At 51.0% G+C, this 22,693-nt stretch overlaps 1 protein-coding gene across 2 annotated transcripts in view; it reads left to right on the plus strand.

Moving 5' to 3' along the window:
• The window catches only part of GPT2 (glutamic--pyruvic transaminase 2), a 35,097-nt gene extending 13,231 nt beyond the window's left edge, over nt 1-21,866 (plus strand). For both annotated transcript variants that reach the window (XM_004744113.3, XM_004744114.3), the window contains exons 5-12: nt 2,262-2,395; nt 4,574-4,817; nt 9,458-9,537; nt 11,351-11,487; nt 14,981-15,155; nt 16,609-16,764; nt 18,029-18,141; nt 19,414-21,866. In XM_004744113.3, coding sequence (XP_004744170.1) covers nt 2,262-2,395; nt 4,574-4,817; nt 9,458-9,537; nt 11,351-11,487; nt 14,981-15,155; nt 16,609-16,764; nt 18,029-18,141; nt 19,414-19,504 — 1,130 coding nt within the window. In that variant the 3' untranslated portion in view covers nt 19,505-21,866. The remainder of the gene's footprint in view (nt 1-2,261; nt 2,396-4,573; nt 4,818-9,457; nt 9,538-11,350; nt 11,488-14,980; nt 15,156-16,608; nt 16,765-18,028; nt 18,142-19,413) is intronic.
• The last annotated feature ends 827 nt before the right edge of the window (nt 21,867-22,693 follow it).

The following is a 22,693-nucleotide window of genomic DNA, read 5'->3' on the forward strand; positions in this document are numbered from 1 at the left end:
GAGCACCCCTTTAGGCACTGAGGGACACTGGTGAACCAGGTGGATGGAATTTCTGTGCTCACAAAAGTTGATGATCGGATTTGGAAGAAACAAACATTAAAAAGAATTCACACAAAAACTAATCTCTGGTTTTCATGAGTTCTTGGAGAAAAAGCAGAAGAGCTGTGCTATGGGTCTGTAACCAGGGATTCTAATGTAGAGGGAGGGTTTAAGCAGCAAATACGATTCAAATTCATGGGGAATGGTGAGTAATAGAGAACCTGCGAATGCATGCCAGACAGAAGAAATGATGTGTGCCAAGGCCCTGAGGTTTGAGAACTGAGTGTGATCAAGTGAAGAGGTCTGGATGGGGCGGTATGATGATGGGGCTGGGAAATGTGGCAGTGGTGATGACGGCGGTTTGTAGGCCATGGGAGGCAGGTTGCCATGTGTCTGAGGGCAGTGGGTCCTAAGCAGGAGTGTAGTGGGGTGGACCAGGCAGGGGGATCGGTGTTCTAGCAGAGATGCACAGAAGAAATAGGTAATGGCCCCTGCCCTCAAGGAACGTACAGTCAGCAGGGGGAGGCAGGCTTCATGTGTCTACAGTAAATAACTGGAGAAAATGCAGGTCAGGAGAGAGGCTTAGTACAGGTCGGTATTTTTATGACAGGCCCCGAGAGAGAGACTAGATTTGAGCTTTGATGGACCAGTGTGGTTTGGAGCATCACAGAAAGGCTGAAGGAAAGGGTCGAAGGTCCATGGCCTGCAGGGGCAGGGAGCTTGCCAAGGGTGAAGGCCTGGGAACTCGAGGAGGGTGAGCTAGAGGCAGGAAAAGGGGGAGGCTTGGCTGGTGTGGGAATGGACAGGCCCCATGGACTAGAAGCGAGGGCATTGAGAAAAGGCAGAGGGAAAGGTTTCTGAATATGGGAGTTCAGAAATAATAAGTCAGTCACTCCGTAGAGGAGGGATTCTCTAATACCAGCATTTGTACCTCTCCACTATTTTAATTTGCAGAATATTTCAGATGCATTAGAATACTCCAAATAGGGCGCCTGGGTGGCTCAGTGGGTTAAGCCGCTGCCTTCGGCTCAGGTCATGATCTCAGGGTCCTGGGATCGAGTCCCGCATCGGGCTCTCTGCTCAGCAGGGAGCCTGCTTCCCTCTCTCTCTGTCTACTTGTGATCTCTGTCTGTCAAATAAATAAATAAAATCTTAAAAAAAAAAAAAAGAATACTCCAAATAATGTAACAAAAGACCTTGAACCCACCACCCGGACTTGATTCATGTTCATGTTTGCCCGTGGGACCTTAGAGAATTGGTCTAGGCTCCCCTGCCTTCCCTCTCCATCTTAGCAGCTGGTCAGAAGGCAAGGCTGAGCCCAGTGAGGCACAGTCCAGGGCCTGGACTGAGACTCACCGAAGCCCTAAGCCTCCTGGTGGTGGGTTTGTAGTAGTCTTAGAAGGAATAGGCTGGTTCTCTTTAAATGTGGCATAAAATTCAAATAGTGTCAAAGGATATAGAGTGAAGTCTGCCTCCCACCTCTGACCCCTGGCCTCCCCTTCACTTCCCCACAGAGCTCATCCTCACCACTTTGGGACTCCTGCCAGATGTGCCTACACAAGTATATATATTCAAATTCTTCCTAAAAATAGTGGCCTGACATTAAAAAAACAAAACAAAACAAAAAAACTCTTTATGGAGATATTAATAAATCTATAATAAAATGAACCAATATTAGTATACAGCTCAGATAATTTTTTGCACGTGTACACACCTGTGTAACCCTCACCAGATCATGACAGAGAACATGTGCAGTGTGCTACAGAAGGCTCTTGCCGTATGTCCGGGCTCCGTGGGACCCTGTGCAGGCAGCAGTGATAAAGACACAGGAAGTCTAGCAGTAGCGATTTACATGTTAACAGAATGTGTGTAAACCCCAGGAGGGTGGATAAAACAGGTGTAGGCACATTTGACTGATGGGAAGCCAGGACCTGGAGTAACACTTGACGTCAAACAGCTCCTCTGTGAATACCGAGTGTGTGGTTGGGTAGGTGGGTAGACAGGTGGACGGGCAAACGAATGCCTAGATAGCAGATGAGTGGATGGGTGGGTGGGTAGGTGGTTAAGCAGCCTGCCATGATTCCACAGCCTAGAATAGTGGGAGTTGGGTCCTAAAACCCTTCCCACCCCTCTGTCCCCATGTAGGTAATTACATGGATGTCCCCAACTCCATAGAGCCAGTCATCCTGCCTCTAGTGACTGTCTTGCTTGCTGTCTTACAGGGTCTTACAGTGCTAGCCAGGGCGTCAACTGCATCCGTGAAGACGTGGCTGCCTACATCACCAGGAGAGACGGTGGTGTGCCTGCAGACCCGGACAACATTTACCTGACCACAGGAGCCAGTGATGGCATTTCTGTACGTGTGAGGGGGGCTCGCTCTCCAGTGTTTACCCCCGTGAAGAACAGCCTTCCTAGTTAGGGACAAGGATGTGACCCTGTGCCAGTAGGGAGAAATAGGCCTGGGAGGAGGGGTTGGCGCTCTGCAGGTCCAGCTGGAGAGGAGCCATGAGCACTCGAGGGTGCCTGTCTTTCTGGTGGCATTAGCCTTTCTCTCGCTTAGTTCCTACTGGTGTTCCTCCTCTGCAAGGTGCTGTACCAGGTGCTCGGAAGACCGTGGGAACTGAACACACTTGGCCTCTGCTTACACCCTAGTGCCCGATCAGACCAGCATTGATAACCCATAGATAAATGCCATATCACAAGCTTTCAATTTCTCTTCTGGGTGAAGAGGACAGAGTGCCCCAGGAGGAGCAGCAGGGGGTGGGGGTGGTTGTGGGGAGCAGAAAGGTTTCTTCTCAAAGGATGACTGAGCAGAGATCTGGGGGATATGTAGGCATGAACGGGGAGGCGGGGGACAGAGTGCGTTCTGAACAGAAGGTCAACGTGTGCAGAGGCTGTGAGCTGGAAAGAGTCAGAGTGAATGAGCACATGTAGCAAGGGCCAGAGTTTCCAGACGTGGGCTAGAGAGGCAGCTGGGGCCTGAGTCCTACAGGGCCTTAGTGGCCATGCTGAGGATGTAGGTCATTGTCCTAAGAACAATGTCCATTGAAGCATTTGAAGGTTGGGGAGAGACAGATGGATAGGGGATAATTAGATTTATGTTAAGTTTTAACTCGGCTGGGAAAGGGGATGATGGATGTGAGGGAGTGTTTAGATGAGGGAGGAGGTGGCTTGGGCTGGGGGTTAGCTGTGGGCCGGGTGAAGAGGGGCTGTTGTCAAAGTGTGCTTAGCAGAAGGGCTCTGAAGTCCTGGGTCTGAGGGAGCTGTGGTCTTGCGATCCTCTGGAGCATGCTCCTACCTAAGCCTCATCAGTGCCGGTGCCTTCAGTTCCTTTATTTTTTCTCCTCAGGGAGTGTGTGTGGACCCTTCCTTTGATGGGGTCATCTTGGTCTTTGGACCTCCAAGGCTCTTGTTTCTCCTGTTTTTTCAGTGCTTTAATCCTTTCAGATGCACAGAGCTCTTACGGGAGCCCAGGAAACGGGCCCCAGCAACATTAAATGCTCTGCTGTCTTTAAGTCAGCCTCTTGTGACCGTTGGGGTTCCAGGGTTGGGGCTCAGGTCTCCAGCCGTCACATCTTCCACTGTGTTGTGCTGTCAGGGCCTCTCAATTCCCAGAGAAGCCCACATACACGCAGAGGTCCTAGAGCAACCGAAGGAGGTGTCCTCAGGATTTTGTGAAAAGAATCAAGTTGTTGAGCTTCTGAGTCCAGTGGCATTCTTGAAGCGAGGAACTGGCCTGTGTGTAAGGTGGGAACTCTTCCAGAACAGGGTTTGCAGTCAGTTATTGCCACCTCCACCCATATCCCCCGCCATGGGGTTCTGTTGGCCTGGTTTCTCAGGAGTCCTGCAAACCTTGAGCCACACGGCCCGGGAAACAACCAGGTTGAAGCGCCACCTGGTGGTAGTACATAGGTATTTTATCCTGAATCAACAATCTCTTCTTTGTTCAGGGTCTGCCCAGCGGTGGGCACAGGTAATTACTAAAGACAGATTCCTGTCCCTCCTCCCCTCCAGGACATACGGAATGAATTTAAGGGCAAAGACAGGGCCGGTTTGTGAACGACTGTTTCAAAAGGCCTCTTCAAAAAACATAGGCATTGAGTGTTTTAACTAGCTTGTTAAGAACTTGAAAGCATTTCATTTTGCTTACTTCTCACAGCAGACCTCGTTTTAAAGATGGGGGGGGGGGCACCTGGGTGGCTCAGTGGTTTAAAGCCTCTGCCTTCGGCTCAGGTCGTGATCCCAGGGTCTTGGGATCGAGCCCTGCATCAGGCTCTCTGCTCAGCAGGGAGCCTGCTTCCTCCTCTCTCTGTCTGCCTCTCTGCCTCCTTGTGATCTCTGTCTCTCAAATAAATAAATAAAATATTTTAAAGATGGGGGGGACGTCAAGCAGCTCACATGGGGCTGCACTGAAGGCAGGCAGTGGGGTGGCTGGTAAAAGGCTAGGGTTGGGGCCTCTGGGGGAGTCTTCCTGGCAGTCCCCAAAGGGTGGAGATGGGCAGTGTTCCTGAAAGCCGTGACTTCTCTGTTGCAGACAATCCTGAAGATCCTGGTGTCCGGGGGTGGCAAGTCTCGGACCGGTGTGATGATCCCCATCCCACAGTACCCCCTCTACTCAGCTGTCATCTCGGAGCTCGATGCCATCCAGGTGAACTATTACCTGGATGAGGAGAACTGCTGGGCCCTAAACGTGAATGAGCTCCGGCGGGCTGTGCAGGAGGCCAAAGACCACTGTGACCCCAAGGTGCTGTGTATCATCAACCCCGGGAACCCCACAGGTCTGTGCCCCACTTCATTGCCAGTTTCTTGGGCGGTAGGGGCAGGGCAGCTGGTGTCCTACACACATCTGGTCACTAAAGAGTTAATGTGATGTTCTCGCTGCTCCCAGCTTTCTTGCATTTGCCAAGACTCTCCTTGAGGTTAATTATGCACAGCCTGTCCCCATTAATCACAGGCCTCACTTTACCTTTACTCCTAGTTGTTTTGCTGAACCAGTCGTCAGAATGCTGGTGTGTGCGTTTTTGTTTTTCTTTGACACAGCGTTACTTGTGTACTTTGAGACTTGAGGAGGAAATGCCTTGTTAAAAACAACAGCAAACAAACTGAAACACCCTGCTTCCAGAAGTCGAAAAGCACTCCTATTTTTACATATTTAAAAACAAAAACAAAAAACGAAAACCCCCACCAAACGCCCAGCCCCCTCCCTGTTTTGATCTTTCTGGGCCACTGGCTTCATTTGCCCCCACTGCTATTTGGATGCTGAGAACAAGGGCTCCTCTCTCCTCCTTTGTGGAGATAAATTGGGTCAGGGCCAAATCGCGTTGGAGTTGATTGTGGAGTCTGCTTCTCTGGAACATCAAATGATGCTTCAATCAGCTGAAAGCAGCATTTGAATTCCAGAGTGCAGAAAATGGGTGCGGCTGGCTGGGACACTCATTTGTGTACAGCAGCACCCTGGGGGTAGGGGCGCAGTCGAACCCGAATGCGGGAGGAAGGAAAATGACTACAGCTGGGCTCTCTATTGAGGTTGCACATTAGAATCACAAAGGGAGCTTTTAAAAAATGCCAAAGGCAGGGCTGCCTGCCTGAGTCTCTGGGTATGTGCACCTCCCCGCCACCCTCCACCCCTCCATCAGTCAGTATTCCCTGTGCCTTGCATGAGAACCACTACACTGGGACAGTGGTTCTCAGACTGTAACTTGTTAAAAAACAAACTGCTGGACTCCTCTCCAAGGTACTCTGATGTTTTCAGGCAGGGCTGCGGCTTGAGAATTTTTTTTTTTTTTTTAAGATTTTATTTATTTATTTGACAGACAGAGATCACAAGTAGGCAGGGAGGCAGGAAGAGAGAGAGAGAGGGAAGCAGGCTTCCTGCGGAGCAGAGAGCCCGATGCCGGGCTCCATCCCAGGACCCTGAAATCATGACCCGAGCCGAAGGCAGCAGCCCAAACCACTGAGCCACCCAGGCGCCCGGAGAATTTGTTTTTCTAACGAGCTCCCAGGTGATGCTGATGGTACCGGTCCAAACTTGGGTTAGTAAGTCCTATATTTTGGGAAATACTCTGTATGCCTAGTTTCTATTAGAGGGTTGGTAACTTTGTAGCCAGGCATTTACTGTATCAGCTGGCTGTCCAGGAAGAAATATTTGCATCAAAGACTTTATTATTTTAGGTAAAGGGATCATGTGAATGTATATTAATATGAGTAATTTTTATTTATTTATTATTTATTTTTTAAAGTTTATTTATTAGAGAGAGAGGGGGGAAGAGAGCGAGCACAGGCAGACAGAGAGGCAGGCAGAGGCAGAGGGAGAAGCAGGCTCTCTGCTGAGCAGGGAGCCCCATGTGGGACTCGATTCCAGGACGCTGGGATCATGACCTGAGCCGAAGGCAGCTGCTTAACCAACTGAGCCACCCAGGCGTCCCAGTATAAGTAATTTTTTTTTTTAATTTTATTTATTAATTTGACAGAGAGAGATCACAGTAGGAGAGAGGAAGGGAAGCAGGCCCCCTGCTGAGCAGAGAGCCCGATGCGGGACTCGATCCCAGGACCCTGAGATCATGACCTGAGCTGAAGGCAGCGGCTTAACCCACTGAGCCACCCAGGCGCCCCCAGTATAAGTAATTTTTAAAGAGTAACTTCATGAATGGGCAGAGGCTGGTTTGGCTCTCTGGGTTCTCAATGTGTGAAATACCAGTCAGCTCTTGGAAGATGGGCGATGGAAAATAGAAACCTACCTGAGATAGCCAGGTATCTTGTCTGGACCACACGCTGTGACCACTTGGGCTGAAAGATGTCCAGATGGAGTGGGATAATAAGCCAGGACTCGGAGTTTTAAGACAGAAATGTAGCTCAAGGCTGAAGGGTTTGGGTCCTAGAACTGTAAAGACCAGGGGTAAAGCAGTCCTCCTGAACCAGCATCCTTGCCCTAGGAACCTCGATTCCTTCCCCAGGTCTGGGTTGGAGTCCTTCCCAGGAAGTCTCTGTCCTTGGAGTGACCTTCAGCCGCTCTAGCCCTGGTCTGCCTGCTGAGCGACCTCCCCAGAGAGCCTTGCCCAAAGTTTTAAAGCAAAAATTCCAGGCCAGGTTCTCTTTGGCCCAAGTAGGGTCACCTGCCTATCCCTGAGCCACTCAAATCGCCAAGATTCTGGCCATGTATGTGTCCCATGGCCCTGCTGGAGTGCAGAGAGAGGCAGTTCCCTGCAGGACAGCTGAGCTCTGTTACTCAAAGAAGAGAAGGCCCCTGGGCAGGCTCAAACAACAGATTTTCTCATGAGGTTTGGGAAATTGGCTTTGGTTTGGCTCAGCCTCTAGTGAGAGGCACCTGGAAGACCCCTCTCCAGCCTTTCTGTGTCCAAGCCATCCCTCTGTAAGGTGGCCTCATGTCTCCCCCTGCTGGGCACAGCTGTGTCCTGGTCCCTTAGACACCACCACATGTGTCTAACCAGCCACTGGCTCTGGGGCATGTTCTGAGTGACTCCCAGGCACTGGAGAGAAACAAGCTCTGTCCTTGTCCTCAGGTCTGCACTGCACACCTCAGTGAAATTACTTCCCTTCTACTGAGCAGCAGGCTTTCTGAGGCCCCGGTCCTTACTTAGTTCCTCTTTGCACGCTCCTTAGCACTATGTGCCTGTGGTTTTGATATTCTTTTTTTTTTTTTTTTTTTAATTTTATTTGACAGACAGAGATCACAGGTAGGCAGAGAGGCAGGCAGAGAGAGAGGGAAGCAGGCTCCCTGCCGAGCAGAGAGCCCGATGTTAGGCTCGATCCCAGGACCCTGGGACCATGACCTGAGCCAAAGGCAGCAGCTTAACCCACTGAGCCACCCAGGTGCCCCTGGTTTTGATATTCTTGCTGCTCAGATCTTCGCTTGCTTTCTAACAGGATAGTCTGTGGGAACAGTGGCTGATTCCTTGTACAATCCAGGGCCGATGCTGAGCTTCATAGGAAGCCCAGTTTGGCATTTGCTTGGCAAGAGGAGAGGTAACCTTTGGTAAAGGAGTTGATTCATTGTTTTCGATAGTTCAGAGCTGAGATCTGGTTGAATCATACTGTACTCTCGTAAGATACAACTTTTTTCCAGACATGTTCTTAATATTCTCATACAGGGAAGAATGGAGGTATTTTTATTTTTATTTTTTAAAGATTTTATTTATTTATTTGAAAGAGATCACAAGTAGGCATAGAAGCAGGCGGGGGAGGGGTGGAAGTGGGTTCCCTGCTGAGCAGGGAGCCCGATCAGGGCTCCATCCCAGCACCCTGAGATCATGACCCGAGCTGAAGGCAGAGGCGTAACCCACTGAGCCACCCAGGCACCCCAGTGTTTTTATTTTTAACAAAAATGTAACATAATCTACGGATTGCTCTGCATCAAGGTAGGTACATGTATATAAATAATGTGCACATTAGACACACACATACATGTGCACATAGTTACGAGTAATATCCATAGACTCACATACATGCATAGTAAGGAAGCAGCCTTCTTTGGTAAGTAGTCAGCAAGCTTGACTGTAGTGTTGTTCCTTGCAGGGTATGGGAGCAACTCTCACCCTCCCAGTGCCACACCTCCAGTGCCACACCAATAGTAGGTGTCAGGAAACAGGAGAAAGTTTCAAACCATTTCCACCTTGCAGAATTTGTTCCTTCCCCACCTCAACCCGGGGCATTTCCTGTGAACTGGGAGAGGACCGTTTTGCTTTTTGTACTCATTTCTGTAACATGGCGGGGGTGGGGGGCGCAGTTAGTTTCCACTGTTCATGTTGAGTCAAGTCCTCGAAAGGGAGGACTGCCACGCGCTCCCCGTCCTCAGCAATGCATAGCTCCCACCTGGCCCCTGACAGGAGACCCCAGAGCTGGTGTCAGGCTTGTTCATTCAGCACACACTCCTCAAATACTTCCTGGGCACCTGCTGAGTATTGGCTTTAAGGAAGCCGATGAGCCGCACAGACCTTGTCCTGACTCACGGAGCTTGTGTGTGCCTCTTTGAGACGTTGTGGGAACTCTCCATCAGCCAGTGTGATCTCTCCACTGGCTGCTGTTGCTGTGTGGTAAGGTCTGGGGGCCACAGAGCTGATTCACTGAACCCTTCGGGTTTGTTCTCCTGTTCTGGGCTCTAGCCCAGACAAACGTTCCCCCGCATACACACACACATACCCCTCCCGAGTTGAGTGTGAAACACGTCTCCCTCCATGTGCCTGGCTTAAGTGAGTCAGACAGGTGGGGCCAACACTCGGGGGGTCCCTAGAGGTTGACTACACCCTGTCAGGAGCAGTAACTAGGGAGGGCGATCCCAAAGGGTCATGTGGGAACACAGAACGTTCACCTGAGTGATTCTTGGTGGGGTTCATTCCAAGGGACAATTTAAACAGTGTTACAAGCTGCGTTCTGGTTTTAATAAGGGATTTTTTTTTTTTAGGTCAGGTACAAAGCAGAAAGTGCATAGAAGATGTGATTCACTTTGCCTGGGAAGAGAAGCTTTTTCTCCTGGCTGACGAGGTAAGAGTTGCTCTTCATTCTCCTCTGTGGGGAGTGAGGCTGAGCTTTCTCTTCTAAGGGGAGGGAGCCAGACTTGACTCTTGTGTAGCCAGAGAGAACTTTCTAGGTGTTGGAGGAGTGACTCTCACCAAGGGTGAGGATGTGCCAGCCTATGAGACTGTGACCTAAATCATCTCTATATTGGTTTGGGTCTTTGGTTATAAACTTCAGAAAGTTAAGCCAAACCACTTGAAACTTAAAAAGGATGGTAGAAATAACAGGTGTGGGTTAAGTCTCGGGGCTCAAACCCTATCTCAGATTCTCTCGCCTTCCTCGTTGGCTTCACCCATAGCCCTGCTTTTTTCCCAGCCTAGAAAGAGCATTTCCTCCTGGTGATTCCCACAAAAGTCTCAGAATCAAACCTCATTGGTGCAGCTTAGGTCACACACCCCTCGCTGAACGAGTCACTTTGGCCAGTGGTTGCAATATGCAAACTGACCAGGCCCCAGGCAAGGGGTGAGGTCTCTGCCTCTGAGAGCAAGGTGGGGGGAGGGCGTGGGGGGGTCTTTCCAGAGGGCAAGTGGAGGGACTCTCTGGAGGGGAGAGTGGATGCTGGGTAGGCATACTGCTGCATTCCTGTGCCTGCGTGTGCTTCTGTGTTTTACCATCCCATTTATAGCAGCCTTTGGGGGGGGGTCTTAATTTCATGATTGCTGCTCCTCGAAACCCCAGATGTGGAGCTGAGGCTGCCCATTCTTTTCCGGCTTTGTGAGGAAGAAACTCCGGCTTGTCAAATTCAACTTTCGTTTCTTCACTTATGCATGATTTCTGGTCAGTGGTAGCTTCTACCACATTGGTTTCCTTTCTTTCCTCACTAGAGGAACACTCTCCAACCCCCAACGCTCTCCAGCCCCCACATGCATACCCACACTCGTACTCACACACTCACAGCTCATCCCCTGAATGGTTGCCCTGATTAGCAGATGGGTCTAAAGTTTTGTTTTGTTTTTTTAATTCCAGTCTAGTTAACATACGGGGTTATATTAGTATCAGGTGTTAAAAATCTTCCTTTCTGAAGGAGAGAAGGGGCAGCAGAGTGTGGTGTGGTGCGCAGACCTCCTCCCCTTCTGGTGTGGGAAGGGGTAGGAGGAGGGCTGTGCCTAGCTTGTTGAAGGTGGAGCTGGGCTGACGCCCCATGGGCCCACAGGGTCCCCAAAAGCCTCAGTTCCCTGAGCTCCAACATGAGTGTGGGAAGCTCATCTCCAAGGGCAGAGCAGGGTGCTTGCCAGGTTGACTACATGGACAGGAAGGAAGTATGTGTGGACGTCTCTCATGTGGAGAGTCTTGAAGGCTGACGGTGAGACGAACAGAAAACAACAGAATGGTTCCAATGAGGATGGAGGCATAATAGGCAAGAGAGTAACACATTCGGCTCTTCAAGTGGGGACACGGTCAGAGGACAGCTACATGAACTGCTTTCATTATTAGTCTTATGGAAAGAGGTAGACATTGAGGGAAAGAACTTGCTTGGGCCGATAGGAGTCCCTGACGCCATCATAGGTCAGATGAGGGAGAAAGGTCTGGAGGTTGGGTGGAGTTGAGTGTGGGTGAATGGGAGAAATCCAATGGACATAAAACCCAAAGCCTTTCCTCCTGACATGTTCTGGAAGGTTCTTTTGGTATGGCTTGTTTTGGAAATAGCATCAGAGGTTGGGCTTCATAGCATACTAGGCTGAGCCTGGGCACCTGTGCCCTCCCTGGTTGGCAGCCTGCATGGGCTCAGGCCTCTTGGGGGAAATTGGGTGACTGCCCTTGTCCTGTCCTCTCCCCCCAGGTGTACCAGGACAACGTGTACTCTCCAGACTGCAGATTCCACTCCTTTAAGAAGGTGCTTTACGAGATGGGGCCCGAGTACTCCAGCAACGTGGAGCTTGCATCCTTCCACTCTACCTCCAAGGGCTACATGGGCGAGTATGTCGGCTTCCACCTCCCTCCCGCTGCCTCTGGGCCTGCCCCGTACCAGCAGCTGCTCTGCCTTGCCCCACAGCCAGTGTACACCCTTACTACAGCCTCTGCTGATCCAAGAAGCCGGAAGGAGTCAGACCACATCTCCCCCCACCCCCGGAGAGCCCTGTGGTGTGAGGACAGCCCTTGTGCAGAGAGGTTCTTAAAAAATAAGGTCCTGCTTGAAAGAAACTTGAGCCCAGTAAATGATACAGATGAAAGCAGGGCCCCAACAGCGTAGTGTTTTCTGCCAGCCCTGTGGCTGCGGCTCCAGCATTGAAATCTTGAGTGGCCTGGGAAGGCAGGTTAAGTGCGTGGACGCCATGAGGCTAGGGGAGCAAGCTGTCTGTGCCCCCCACCCTAGTACTGGGGGCAGAGTCTGCTTCACTCCTGTCGTGGTTCATCCAGCCAATGCTTACGGATGACCTGCTGTGAGTCCTGTGCTGAACTCGGCCCTGAGGGGACAGCAGCCAGCAAACCATGGCAGTCCTTGCCCCAAACACCTAGGGCCTAGTGAAGAGAGAGAGGCAGTAGACAAGTAAAATCGTGTCTCAGGTGGATAAAAACAGAAGAAATGGGAGTGCCATGGTAGGTAGGGGCAGGGTCGCTGAGGAGGAAGGAGGGAGCTGTGCAGGTATCTGAGGGAGGAGCGTTCTAAGAGAGGGAACAGCATATGTTTTAACCCTGAGACGTGCCTGGAATGTTCAGGGAAATGGGGCTGAAAAGCCGTGCATGAGGGGGGAAGGGGCAGCTGTTGAGACCAAAGAAGTCCTGGGAGTCCAGATCACTGGGCAGGATAGAAGCCGTTGGAAGATGAGAGCAGGGTGTGAACTCCCCTGACTGAACATTTTACTAAACGCTGTCGTTTTACTAAACGCTGTCCGTTTGCTGTGTCGTAGGGGCGGGAACAGAGACGTGCAGCCAGGTGAGGTGCTGTGGGCCAGGACAGAGAGGCAGGGGAGACCCTGGGTCCTGATGTGTTTGAAGGTGGAGTGGACTTGATGGAAAAGATGATTGTGAGCAAGGAGGCAAGTTTCATTTCCAAGTTGTTTATTATTCAAACAGCAGGGAAGAAGGAGATGCCATCAGAGCATGAGGAAGGCTGTGGCTGAAGCAGATTTGGGGGAAAGATGGGGAGTTGGTTTTTTGATGTGTTAAATTTTCAAATGCCCATTGGATGTCCAGATAGAGATGGATGTGTGAGTCCCCAGCTCGGGGCGATAGCCTGCTAACTGAAGTTTGGGAGATGCGGTGAGTGCGTTGTTAGATCTCAGAGCCTTGACGTCCCACAGGGAGGGAGCGGAGACAGCCAGGAGGTCTAGGGACTGGTCTAGGCCCTCACTGCTCAGAAGGTGGGGGAGAAAAGGGGAAACTGCAAAAGCTGAGAAGGGAAGACTAGGGCATTCGTGCCCCCAGGCACTGCTGGGGGAGGGTCTTTTCATGCACCCGGGGTAAGGACAGGGGAGGGGTCTCCCTTGTTAAGCTGGAAGCCAGTGGAACTGTGAAGCTGGGAGAAATATTTTGGCCAGATGGCGGGAGCTCTACCTTTGGGATGACCGCCCAGCTGGCTTTATTTGATGTGGGCAGGGGTTGATTCATGCTGGTCTTCTGGTCCCCGTCCTAGCGGTGCTTTATCTTTGCTAGACTCATGTGCTGTGTAGCTCTTTTCCTAAATGAGTCTGTTCTCTGTGAACTCATTTTTCACTCTCCAGTGTTTTTATCACATAAGTAGCCATCTGTCCGTCTGTGTTATTGATTACCCTTTTAACAGTCTCCTGGACGTAGGCATCCTGAGTTAGGCCCTGCAGTCCTCAGATGTGCTCACCTGAGATGAGACTGTTGTTCTCAAGTGGATTTTTTTTTTTTTTCGCTTTTTTTTTTTTTTTTTTTTTTTTTTTTTTTAAAGATTTTATTTATTTATTTGACAGAGAGAAATCACAAGTAGATGGAGAGGCAGGCAGAGAGAGAGAGAGAGGAAGAAGCAGGCTCCCCGCTGAGCAGAGAGCCCGATGCGGGACTCGATCCCAGGACCCTGAGATCATGACCTGAGCCGAAGGCAGCGGCTTAACCCACTGAGCCACCCAGGCGCCCCATTTTTTTCGCTTTTTTTAAGGATTTTATTTATTTATTTGACAGACAGAGATCACAAGTAGGCAGAGAGGCAGGCAGAGGGAAAGGAGAGGAAGCAGGCTCCCTGCTGAGCAGAGAGCCCGATGTTGGGCTCCATCCCAGGATGCTGAGATCATGACCCAAGCCAAAGGCAGAGGCTTTAACCCACTGAGCCACCCAGGCGCCCCTCAAGTGGATTTTCTGCTCATCAGCCGAGGATTAGGCAGGAAGTTCTTTCTTTCAGCCTCTGAGATCCCAGAATTTATCTTCTTGCTTCGGAAGACGCAGCTGATGGCTGAGGGGAACTTGCCTTTGCCGGGTCAGTTCTGCAGGCTGATTCCAGTGGCATTTTACGGAGTGTCTTGTTGGGTCAGGGGCTCTGAGGTTGAAGGTGTGGGGTATACAGAGGAGGGTGAGACTAGATTCCTGCCTCAGGGAGTCTGCGTTTCTGTGGTCATTCGTCTGAACTTACCTATCACAGTCCAGAAAAGGGGGCATGTTTCTGGAAAGTGGGACTGCTTGGGCCGAGTTGGTTCTGAAAGGATTTTTGATTTTTTTTTTTTAACTCAATGCATATCTCCACTCCCATTCATGTGACTTGACTCTGTATCAGTCAGGATCCTTGTGGTGACAACTAATAGAAAGTCCACTCAAACTGACCTGTACCAAAGAGGCTTTTTCTTTTTTTTTAAAATAATATTGGCGAGAAGCCATGAGTCTTGAAGATGCCAATGGGCCTGGTCTCTGATCCCTTGGTCTCGTTCTCTTTCTCAGTTCTGCTGTCCTTTGGGTTGACTTTGTTTTCAGGCAGCAGGAGGTTCCAGCAGAAGTCCTCAGGCTCTGCTCATGGCTCCTTTGAATCTGGACCCACCCCTGGAGCCTGTGTGGGCCTGAATCCTGGGCCGTTGTATTAGCTAGGCCTCAGACGAAGCTGCTTTAACAAAGAGGCCCCTAAGTACAGGGGCTAAAACAAGGTGAAAGTGTATCTGACTGTCACGTAATAGCCCAAAGGCAGGGGAGGTCAGGACAGTCTGACCTTGGGGTCATTCACGGAGGAGGCCTCTGCCTAGTCAACATGCGGCATCTCTACACTGAGGTTGCTCCTCCAGCATCTCCATGTCTCTGGAAGTGGGAAAAAGCAAGAAAAAAGAGGGGAGAGCATGCTTTTTCCTTATAAGGAAGTGATGTGGACTTTGCCCATGTCACTGCCATTCACCTTATGTTGCGAAGAACTCAGCCACACCTGGCCACTCTGTTAGGCATGGGGATGCTTACAGAACCTTCTGGTTGACCGACTGCCCGTAGTTGAGGCCTTTCTGAGTGGTGGGTCCTTCCTTCTTCAACCCTGCAGGTGTGGCTACAGAGGAGGCTACATGGAGGTGATCAACCTGCATCCTGAGATCAAAGGCCAGCTGGTAAAGCTGCTCTCCGTGCGGCTCTGCCCGCCAGTGTCCGGCCAGGCTGCCATGGACATCGTCGTGAACCCCCCAGTGCCTGGAGAGGAATCCTTCGAGCAGTTCCACAGGGTGAGTCGCCGTGTCCTGTGGCCCCTCTGTGTCACTGCCACAGCCAGGGTCCTGAGCACTCACGTTGGACTCTGGGTCACCATGGCCAGCCTCTCTCCAGATGGCCTCCCAGGGGCGCTCATGACTCCTCTTGTACCTGAACCACCACATGAGGTTAATTAAAACGTGTGAAGATGCTCTGAAGTAGAGGACCACTTCTTTGTCACCTGTGAACATGTGGACCCGGGTGGGCGGGCGGACACCCCCAGGGAAAGGCCTTGCGTCCTGAGAAACCTGGGCGGGGGCTTCTGTTACTAAACCGAAAAGAAGAAATGATGGGCCTGGCATTGCTTCCAGGCCATAGGCCTGCCTTTGGCCTAACTGCTGTCTTTGCAGCTCAAAGTGATCCACTCAGACCCTTTTAAGCTGCAAGGGAAAAAAATCCAGCCAGCTAGTTTAAACAAAATGTGTGGGTCATGTAACCAAAAGTCCGTTCCCAGCTGTTCCAGGCTCGCATTATTTTAAAATGTGGTAAAATACACAGAATGTAAAATTTACCATTTTAACCATTTTTAGCTGAACAGTTTAGTACATAAAATCCATTTACACTGCTGTACAGCGGTCACCACTGTTGATCTCCAGAACCTTTTTCTCATCCCAAACTGAAACTTTGTCTCCATTAAACACCAACTCCCCATTTCCCTGTCCCCCCCGCCCCTGCTAACCTCAGTTCTGCTTTCTGTCTCTATGACTGGGACTCTTCTAGGTACTTCGTCTCAGTGGACCCATACAATATTTGTCTTTTTGTGACTGGTTTATGTCACTCAGCATAATGCCCTCAAGGTACATCTGTGTCATAGCATGTGAGAATTTGCTTCCCTTTAAAGGCTGAATGATACTCCCTTGTATGCGTGGACCATGTTTCATTCACCCGCAGGCCACAGCTTCATGCCCCAGTGCAGCAGCGGTCCTGGAAATGGTTCACCTCTGAGCCAGTCACTGATTTGCTTTGCCTGGGTCACATGCCCTATGCACACCACACAGATTGAGAATGGTGCCCAAAGTAAAGAGTGTGGGCCATCTCTTGGAAGCATGTTCTAGAGCATTCCATCCAGGGCCAAGTCCATTCATACTTCTGGGCTGGGATGGGGTTTTCTCGTTTTCAGGAAGGACCGCCTATACAAGAACAGAAGCCATGACACAACCTATGTAGGACCTACCTATTGCCCAGAACCCTCTATACTTGTGTGCCTTGTGTGCCCTGGGGCTGTGGGCAGCCTTCGGGGCTGAGCACCCAGGGAAAAAGTTCCTGGAGAGGGATGTGTTTCGCCCACCTCCCTGGTTTGCTGTGTTCGTGCACTTTTCACCCTGCTGCTCCGTTGCCCCCCGCATTGAAGGGACCATTCCTAGTGGCTGGAGCCATTCCATGATGCCCAGAGATACGCTGACTCCCGTGCTTTCTGTGTCTCCTCAGGAGAAAGAGTCTGTCCTGGGTAATCTGGCCAAAAAGGCTAAGCTGACGGAAGACCTGTTTAACCAAGTCCCGGGAATTCATTGCAACCCCTTGCAGGGAGCTATGTACGCCTTTCCTCGGATCTTCATCCCCAGCAAAGCCGTGGAGGCAGCTCAGGTCTGGGGTGCTGGGCTGGGGCACACTTGAGCTTGCTTGGGATTGCTGGATTGGGGGCTGTTCTTGTCTCAGGGAGCAAAAGTACTGGCTCTGGGGACTTGGAATATTGCAGACTGTTCTGCCAGCTGGTGCATTCAGCATAAAGATGGCAGGCTCTCGGAAGCCCAGCCCTGCAGCATGCTGTGGTGAGGGGCAGAGGTGAGGTCAGCCCTAGGTAGGCAGACCCAGTGGATCTGGGCTCTGTGAACTCCAGTGTTAAGAAGGCAAGTGCCCCACGTGTGACATGATGCATTTAACAATGAAGAAGCCATGACAGCATCTGCTCTGTGCAGCGACTACCCTAGGGCAGCACCTGTCCAAACTGGAATGTGAACACGAAATGACCTGGGGGGCTTGTTACAGTGCCCGTGCTGGCGCAGGAAGTCTGCGGAGGGCCCGGGATTCTGTGTGTGCGGCATTTTCAGGCCATGCCACAGACCGTACTTTGAGGATCAAGGGACAGAGCAATATATATATTTTTAACTTTATTTTACTTTTTCGGTGTTCCAAGATTCGTTGTTTGTGCACCACACCCAGTGCTCCACGCAGTACGTGCCCTCCTTAATGCCCACCACCAGGCTCATCCTACCCACCCCAGTTCCCCTCCAAAACCCTCAGTTTGTTTCTCAGCGTCCACGTTTCCCACGGTTTGCAGAGTATTGCAGTATTTCTGAAAGTGTCCTCATGCCCCCCAAACCTCCTCAGTACCCACTAAACATTCAGAATCTGGGCCCTCCCCTACTCAGCCCTACTGAGTCAGAATCCCGGGTGCTGGAGCCCAGGAACCCATTCAGAAGGTACCGTGGGTTGTCCAGACCAGAGGGGAGAAGCTCTGTGAACAAAGCCCCTGTGGAGATGATCTCTGAAAGCCACCCTGGGCGCAGCACTCGGGGCCTCGTCATCAGAGGCTTACGTGCTCGGCATATAGGAGCCGCCGCCAAAGCCTGCTGCTGGGGTGTGGGGCCCAAAGGAAAGAAACTGTCAGTCCTGGGCGAGGAACAGAAGTACCATAACCTGTGGCCATCCTGAAGTAGCCTTCAGCTTCCTTGTTCCTTGCACCTGCTTCCGGCCACGTCCACTGTCCTGCCTCGATCCTTGCGGGGAGGGGAGAAGGGCCCCGCTGTGGGAGAGAGCCTGCCGCTGCAGAGGTTACTGGCCTTCAGGTGTTCAGTGGTGTGTTTTACAAAGCCATACACGAACCCTGAGTTCTGCCCTGTTCCCACAGGCCCATAAAATGGCCCCCGACATGTTCTACTGTATGAAGCTCCTGGAGGAGACCGGCATCTGTGTCGTACCTGGCAGCGGCTTCGGGCAGAGGGAAGGCACCTATCACTTCAGGTACCTCTGTCTTGCACCGTGGGGCTGGTCCGAGGTTGGTCTTGGAAAACTTGGGCATCTGGGTGTGCAGCATGTTCAGGCCGAAAGCACAGGCTGGTTCCAGAGATGGCAGTATGTGCGGTTCACGCCCCTGCTGTAGACCCCCCCGCCCACCCCCATTCTGCCTTGCTGCAGAGCCATGCTGAGAACTGGGTCTAGGGATTTAGGAACACTGTGGGTAGATCCCAAGGTCATCTGCTTGACCACTCTTGTCTCCCTCCACCCTACCCCGCCCCGTCTCCATCTGTATTGTACCATCTGAAATATTCCTGGTAGGCTGTTTTGTTTTATCTCTCTGTCCTTTCTCAAGTGCACGCAGTAGCATACAGTGTCCAGGTGCCCAGGAGCTCATCCAGAAGTCTGCAGAGATACTGCATCTGAAACATTGGGATGAGTTTTGCTTACTGAGATGCACTGCACCGTGTGTGCTGACCCTGCTGGGATGGCGGCCTGGGGAGCAGGGGATTTCCCCACCAAGGCCTGTTCTGTTCAGAACAGCACCTTCTCCACTCACAGTGCTCTCAGATGTCTCCTGCAGCAGATGCTAAAAAAAGAAATGTCATGAGCTTAGTTAGCACCTTGGAGCCAAGACCTGACTCAGGTCGTGGGCTGTGTGCCCCGGATGGACAGACATGCGTGGTTGGCCTCTCCCCGCTAGTTAGGTTCACCTTGGCGAGCTGTGACTCATTCAAGAAACAGTTAACTGGAGAGGGCTGCCTTTTGGGGATGGGGGGCATAATGGCAGTATTAGAGGAAGGAGTTAGTTACCATGGCAACTTGGGAGTTCCTTTGGAGGGAGACTTGTGACAGAGGTTCGTTCTCCCTCTAAGATTTTAAAAGGGCCTGCCTAGCAGGAGGAACAGCTCATTCTGTATCTGTAGGGAAATGAAGTCATTCTCTAGAGATTGTATGGACCGGTCAGAACGTCGTCCTGGCCTGCCATCACAGGTGGACGTGTCAGGGAGCCTCTGCTGCCATCTTCCTGCTTTTGGTCCTGTGTGTTACTTGGGTAGAAAGAACACGTATGATTTGGGGTTGGGGGTGGTTCAACAAGTTCCACGTTCTGTCCTGGGGCTGGTGCTTTCGCAGCGAAGACCAGCATCCCCCTCCCACTGCTGCCTACTCCTCCTCCTCTCTACAACTCAGGTGACGGAAAGAGCTGCTGGGTTCTTTCCTCTCCCCTTTTCCAGAGCAACTCGTGTCCAGGCTAACTGCTGTCCTGTTTCCTGACAGAATGACCATCCTCCCTCCGGTGGAGAAGCTGAAGACGGTTCTACAGAAGGTGAAGGACTTCCACATAAAGTTCCTAGAGAAGTATGCATGAGGACTGCTTGGGCCCAAAGGGAGACCCGCTAGTCAGGCCTTCCCCCTGATGCCCACCCACGCCAGACTGAACTTGCCTTCCCTGGCGACTCTGCCTCAGGCCTCACAAAGGTCACTGGTCGCTTTCGTTGTCATTCTGCCCCAAGAGACTTCTTTCTTTGTGCCTTGATGTTGGGAGCACTTCTCTTCTGAGCAGTGTGATTGGGGATATCTCACAAGTCCTGTTTTTTTGAAGCAACCAAAGTAGAGGGGACTTGCTCAGCACATGTGGTCGGCGTTCTCTGAATCCGTTGTTCTTTTTGGGAAGGTCATTGGAGTTTAAAACAACCAGGGTATGTTGGGCGAGAGATGTTTCGGATCTGAAGAAACAAGGTGTGGGGAATGTATGACAATCATGGCGAGGACTGGAAATCCTAAACTCACCACCGTGATCTGTGAAATAAAACCCTTAGTGGTGTGAAAATCTAGTTCTTCAAACAGGAGAGGCTGGAAGTCCACTGGAGGCTCAGAAAGGGCCCACCATTCTGGCCTGCAGGCAGGTGGCCTGTCTCTCAGACAAGAATGGTGAAAGTAGCAGCAGGCTGGTTATACTGGGTGCCAGGCTAGGTCGTGACAGGTACTGGGGGCTATGGCCAAGGTTGACAGGTCCTGCAGGGGAGGAGTGGGTGTGAGCCAGGCTCCCAGCTGAGCCAGGTCTCCCCTTGGGAGCACACAGCAGATAGTGAGGACTCTGCACAGAGAGCAGCAGGTAGTGAGGGCTTTGGGGGTGAAGCAGGCTTAGGCTGGGACCCCCGTCTGACTGTTCTCCCTGGACTTCGGGGATGCAGGGTACGGCCCAGCAATATCCCTGTCGTTGTGTGACAGATCTGTCTGCTGTTGTGTGGCTGCATCCTGCTGTTAGCCCGAAGCCGGTCTCTACCAAGGGCTCCCTTGAGCCTTTACACACATCGCCCCCTGTTGGTGACAGCGGGGACAAGGAAACACTAAGACTGTCCCGATGAGGGAGGGGCATCCTCAAGGATTTGACCACAGCCAAGCCCTCGCCACCAGTCCCTCCTGTAGTGTCTGCTGTTTCAAAACGAATTCAGCCCATTTCCTAGCTCACAGTTGGCCAAAGTGCCTGGTAGCTTGGCTGCTGTGGACAAGTACATGTCATTGGATTGGAAGTTTATCAAATTATTTTAACTTAATGCCAAGGATTTTGCCTCCACGTCTGCTGCTGGCTCCCCTCGCAGACTCTGCATACCCTCCTGGGGCATCCTAGGCCTTTCTGCACCAGGCCTGCCACTTCCGTGGCATTAGCAGAGCTGGGTGGGGCCCTGAGCCGCACTCCCCAGATGTTGGGGCTCTGGGAACAGCAGGCTTCTCTGAGAGCCCCTTCCCTGAGGGCCCCCTCCTACCAGTGGCCTTCCCCAGTAGGCAGCGAGGGAAGCCAAAGCCAGCTCAGGAGCCTGGGGACCCACAAAGTCCCAAACTGGAATCAAAGGCACCAGAGACACGAATATGAAGAGGCGTGAGCTTTGAAGGCAGCCTCCTACGCTGAAATCTCTGTGCTGGGCCCATGCAGGGGAAGGCAGTAGGAAACTGCAAACTGTCCCTACTTGCTAGCATTATAGTACCTGTGAAGAAAGGAGCCACAGTCCCAAGTAACAAAGGGCATGTTTTGGAACTTTTCCTTCCTTAAAAATTGAGAAAATTGCACTTGTGTGTGTTGGATGGTACGTAAAAGCAGGATGTGCCCCGAGTCGTGAGGTTTCTGGTGGAGAGGTTACATAGTAGAAGCTAGTCTATTTTTTATATTTTTGTAACAACTGCTTTTTTCATGGGGGGACCAGGGGGCTAGTATTTGTAGTCTTAACAAGTCCAGTAGTTTTTTTATGAATCTCTTCAGATTATAAATAACACCTAAAAACTTTGCAACGTTTACAAGACTTTTTAAAGGACGCTGTATGCACTTGGTTTGCTTTTAAAATAAATAAATAAAAAATAAAAACGTAAGAAGGTCAGCTGGCTTAGGAGGTTAACTTCATCCAGGGGAGGAACGCTGATCGTGATATATTGGGTACCGCCAAAGAAAGTCATTTGTCATTTGGGGTCGTGCTTTAAATCTATACCTGCAGAATTTCGTTGTTCACCTAGATCCACACATGGGGGATGCGGGACTGTACCTTGGGTGGCCCGTCACCTTGTACCTTGAGGCCCAGCTGGTGGTTGTCCCAGTGTTGTGTGGTTTTGCAGGAAGAGCTGACAGGCTTGCCTGTCCCTGTTCTCTGACTTAGATTCCCACAGGCATCTCCTGACAAAGGTACTTAATGCTAGCTCTGCTGGAAATTTCTATACAATAAAATACATGTCCAAAATGGTGACTGTGTTCATTTTTCCTTGTAGTTTACGTCTACCTAGCAGATCCCAATCTAAACACAAGCAGATGTCACGAATTGTACATCTTCACTCTGTAATTTATGTTTCTAGCACTCGAATGAACATTTTCCCCCAGTTCTACAGACTTCAGTCACGACTTCTCTTTTTTTTTTTTTTTTTAAAGATTTTATTTATTTATTTGACAGAGAGAGATCACAGGAGACAGAGAGGCAGGCAGAGAGAGAGAGAGGGAAGAAGGCAGGCTCCCTGCTGAGCAGAGTGCCCGATGCGGGACTCGATCCCAGGACCCTGAGATCATGACCTGAGCCGAAGGCAGCGGCTTAACCCACTGAGCCACCCAGGCGCCCCCAGTCACTTCTCAATCTCCATTTCCTTCTAGATGTCAACCCCACACCCCCACCCCGCCCTGCCTGCTTAGGGCTTTCTCTTGTTTGAGGTGGGGAAATGTGGATTCTTTAAATGCCATGGTGTTAAAATGAATACAGCCTTGGCGGTCCATGAAAGAGTGATGAGCTGTGAGGCCAGTGGGGAAAGGAGGAGTCGTCTATACGGGGGATTTAATTCCTTTTCCTCAGCCTCTCCCAGATCCACCTAAGTTTTGATGTGTGGTTTTGAAATTCAAAACTTGAACTTTAAACTAAACTAAACTAAAATTTGTATGTCTTTATTAAAGAAAGATTGGGAGATGGAGAAGGAAAAAAGTAGGATTCTTTCAGCTGGAAGAAATGGAACCCGTGGGGCGCCTGGGTGGCCCAGTGGGTTAAGTCTCTGCCTTTGGCTCGGGTCATGATCTCAGGGTCCTGGGATT

Source organism: Mustela putorius, unplaced genomic scaffold, assembly GCF_011764305.1.
Source record: "Mustela putorius furo isolate JIRA1106 unplaced genomic scaffold, ASM1176430v1.1 tig00000174_pilon_pilon_pilon, whole genome shotgun sequence".
Taxonomy (NCBI): Eukaryota; Metazoa; Chordata; class Mammalia; order Carnivora; family Mustelidae; genus Mustela; species Mustela putorius.